The sequence below is a fragment of the Rutidosis leptorrhynchoides genome, chromosome 4 (genome assembly GCF_046630445.1).
Source record: "Rutidosis leptorrhynchoides isolate AG116_Rl617_1_P2 chromosome 4, CSIRO_AGI_Rlap_v1, whole genome shotgun sequence".
In the NCBI taxonomy this organism is placed as follows: Eukaryota; Viridiplantae; Streptophyta; class Magnoliopsida; order Asterales; family Asteraceae; genus Rutidosis; species Rutidosis leptorrhynchoides.
Genome location: NC_092336.1, coordinates 643144961 through 643148774, shown reverse-complemented (window position 1 = coordinate 643148774; position 3814 = coordinate 643144961). Strand labels below are relative to the sequence as shown.

The 3814-nt window shown below is 34.9% G+C and overlaps 1 protein-coding gene across 1 annotated transcript; it reads left to right on the top strand.

The window, feature by feature from the left end:
- The first annotated feature begins 583 nt into the window (after positions 1 to 583).
- On the top strand, positions 584 to 3271 carry LOC139904354 (BTB/POZ domain and ankyrin repeat-containing protein NPR1). Its single transcript, XM_071886293.1, has 4 exons — positions 584 to 1232; positions 1739 to 2486; positions 2645 to 2845; positions 2951 to 3271. Exons 1-4 carry the CDS (start codon positions 735 to 737, stop codon positions 3226 to 3228), a joined length of 1725 nt encoding a protein of 574 aa, XP_071742394.1. The 5' UTR covers positions 584 to 734; the 3' UTR covers positions 3229 to 3271.
- The last annotated feature ends 543 nt before the right edge of the window (positions 3272 to 3814 follow it).

The following is a 3814-nucleotide window of genomic DNA, read 5'->3' as shown; positions in this document are numbered from 1 at the left end:
GGTAAAGAATCTCCCAAGCACTTATGAATCATTTGATTAACAAAAATTATACGATAGGTCTCCTTCGCATAAATTATGCTACATGTCACACATAGGCCATAATCCCAGACGTGGCTCTCGTGATCTTGACCATGTTCTACCCCATAAACCAGGCTCCCGGTAGGAGTCACAGGTCAGAGGGAAAGTAAAATCTTTCAAGCCCAATAGACAAGCAAAAGGGGACCCCCTGACTCCAAGTAGGGCCCACACACACCAAGCCCATTAAACAAGGGACAAATCATCATCATTCATTCATTCATTACCCAATAATATGATACCCAGATTTTTTGAAGCAGAAATTTCATCTGCTTTTATCCCCCAATAAGCTATTGTCATCACCTCCTTATCTCACACTTCTGACTTCATCATCCTGATTACTAATATTATATTATTTTTATTTAAAATAAAATAAAAATAAAAATAAAATATACAGAGACACATCATGCATCCAAACCTCACATGTACACCAAATTCAAACAAACCCCAGTTGACCAATCAACCCTCTCAATCCATTTTCCCCAAAGATCTTACCTTTTTTTTTTTTTTTTCTTAACATAAATGGTCGCCAATAGCTCAATTTCACTCTAATCAATACTGGGTCAATCTCTAAATTAACACCCACATACTATTCCACAGTCTCTTGATCGATTGTTGTATTGTATAGTTTCCAGTTTTTGATCAATTTTTGATTCTTGATGGATAATCGAACTGGTTTTTCTGATTCAACTGATATAATAAGTGGGAGCAGCGGTGTTTCATATGCGGGTACCACCCTTGAACTACCTAATGTTTCTGCTCTTAATCGTCTATCAGAAACCCTAGAATCAATCTTGTTGGAGCCTGCTAATTCATTCTCCGATGCCAAAATTATACTTTCCGGTGGCCGGGAAATCCCTGTCCACCGGTGTATATTGTCAGGTCGTAGCCCGTTTTTCAAGAATAAATTTTGTGATAAAAATGTGAAATTGAAGATGAAGGAATTGGGTTGTGATTATGAAATTGGATATGAATCGTTGATATGTGCGTTGAAGTATATTTACAGTGGTAAAATAATGGGTTTGCCTAAAGATATATGTGCCTGTGTTGATGAAGAATGTTCACATGAAGCCTGTCGCCCCGCTGTCGATTTTATGGTGGAGCTGGTCTACGCTTTCCACATTTTTCAGATCCCTGAAATGGTTGCTTTGTGGCAGGTATATTTGCAAACTACTTCCAAATCCTAAATTAGAGTTGCATACCTAAGTTTTTGTGGTTAAATAACAACTATGTCTTGTTAAAAAGCTACGTACAATTTTTGTTTAGTCCACACCTGTTATGCTTATGATCAGAACCAGATAACATTAAAAAATTTGGATGTGCTTATGATGCTCTGCTTCTAGTTGTAATACTCAGAATTTGGACTATTTATATAAGGAGTATTACAAATCAGTAGTTTTTTACTAGTTGGTGTAGGAGATACTACGTAGTCTTTGGATGTGTTTCTCCTAGGTCGTTGTTGTAATTATATTCTGATTATATATAATTAATGAAGTAATCGATCCATTGAAGGATGATATTTGAACAATTTGACACAAATAAACATAATCAATTGACAGTAACCCTTGTGGCAGTAAGTTGCCTTGCTTTATCTCCTGTTGAAAACAAATTTATATTTAAAATTTAATTCTAATAATTATAAGTTTGATTTGATAATGTGTAGAGGCGTCTGCTAGACATTCTTGACAAGGCTTCAGCCGACGACATTCTAGTAATCCTATCAGTTGCAAACACATGTGGTCAATCATGCGAGGAACTTCTTTCAAAATGTATCAACATATTAGTCAAATCTAACGTTGACTTTGTAACTCTCGATAAAGCTTTGCCAGAACAGATAGTCAAACAAATTATTGATTCTCGGTTTAACCTTGGTTTGGACAAGCCCGGAAGCAATAGTTTCCCAGACAAGCACGTAAAACGGGTCCACAGAGCTCTCGATTCAGATGACGTTGAATTAGTCACAATGTTACTAAGAGAAGGCCATACGTCTTTAGACGGTTCCTGTGCTCTTCACTATGCTGTCGCTTATGCTGATGCTAAAACGACAACAGAGTTGCTTGATTTGGCACTTGCAGATGTGAATCATAAAAACTCAAGGGGGTATAGTGTACTTCACGTTGCTGCAATGAGAAAAGAACCGAATATCATTGTATCTCTTCTCACAAAGGGGGCCCGCCCTACTGATCCTACCCCGGATGGAAGAAAAGCACTTCAGATTTCAAAGAGACTCACGAGAGCGATTGACTATTATAAGTCAACTGAGGAAGGTAGAGAGTGTAGCAAAGGACGATTGTGCATTGAGATACTTGAACAAGCAGAAAGACGAAACCCGTTGCTAGGAGAGGCTTCTGCTTCTCTAGCTATGGCAGGAGATGATTTGCGTGTCAAGTTGTTGTATCTTGAAAATAGAGGTACATTTTTTTCTTTACTATCAAACTTCAAAATGGGTGGGTTGTAACGGGTCAAAATTGTAGTTTTATGATAATTTTTTATGAAGCCCCTGTTAACTAAAAATATGTAACTTTTGGCACTGGATTTAAAAAAAAAAAAATATATATATATATTTTAGTTGCATTGGCGAGCCTTCTATTTCCGACGGAAGCGAAGGTTGCGATGGAGATTGCGCAAGTTGATGGGACGTGTGAGTTCACACTAGAAAGTGTATATTCCCAGAATTTGGCAAATGCACAGTTAACCATGGATTTGAATGATGCACCTTTCTTGATCAAAGAGGAGCATTTGGCCAGGTTAACAGCACTCTCTAAAACAGGTACTCCAATTAATTACTTTAGCACTTTTGGTCCAAATGACATTGAGTTTGTTTGAATCATTATCATTATATTAATTTAAAAGCGGGGAACATTTTTGTTGGCAGTGGAACTAGGGAAACGGTTTTTTCCTCGATGCTCAGAAGTACTAAATAAGATAGTTGACACACAAGAAGTAGATGAATGGAAAAGGAAAAACACAACTCCGGAAGAGCAAGAATTAAAGAAGCAAAAGTACAGTCAAGTTCAAGAAGCTCTAAACAAAGCTTACACCGAGGACAAACAAGAATTCGACAGGTCCAATGCCATCTCCTCTTCATCTTCATCCACATCCACATCTGCTGTGGTCAATCCACGAACCAGCCAATTCACTTTCGGAAATTAGTACTACCCGGTTACTATAACTCACTGCTTTATTATTTACTGTACTATACACAACTGTAATATTTTATACTCATTTAGTCAGATTTTCACTTTTTTCAGACAAGTTTTCATCACTTGCATTTTTAAGTTATTTTTGTGACCATGTTTTGGTCCTGTTCATATATTATATTATTATTAATATATATATATATATATATATATATATATATATATATATATATATATATATATATATATATATATATATATATATATATATATATATATATATATATCTGAGTTTTGTGGATTGACCTCAGCCTACATTATAGTAGGTGTCAATATGTATTTAATTTAATGTGCCATAAATCCTACTAATAAATAAAGAATTGCATAATTATTTCATTATATAAAAATGTAAAGTGTCGACAATTTTTTTTTTTTTTTAATTTGCTACCAGACCACGTACAAATTATAATATTATTATTACAATTTCATTATTAATATAAGATTATTAAGCCATTGAGTCATTCTGATATAATCATCAGATTTTAAATTATTAGAAGTCGATATAAACTTTCTTACTTGTCGTTAATATAATATAGTTA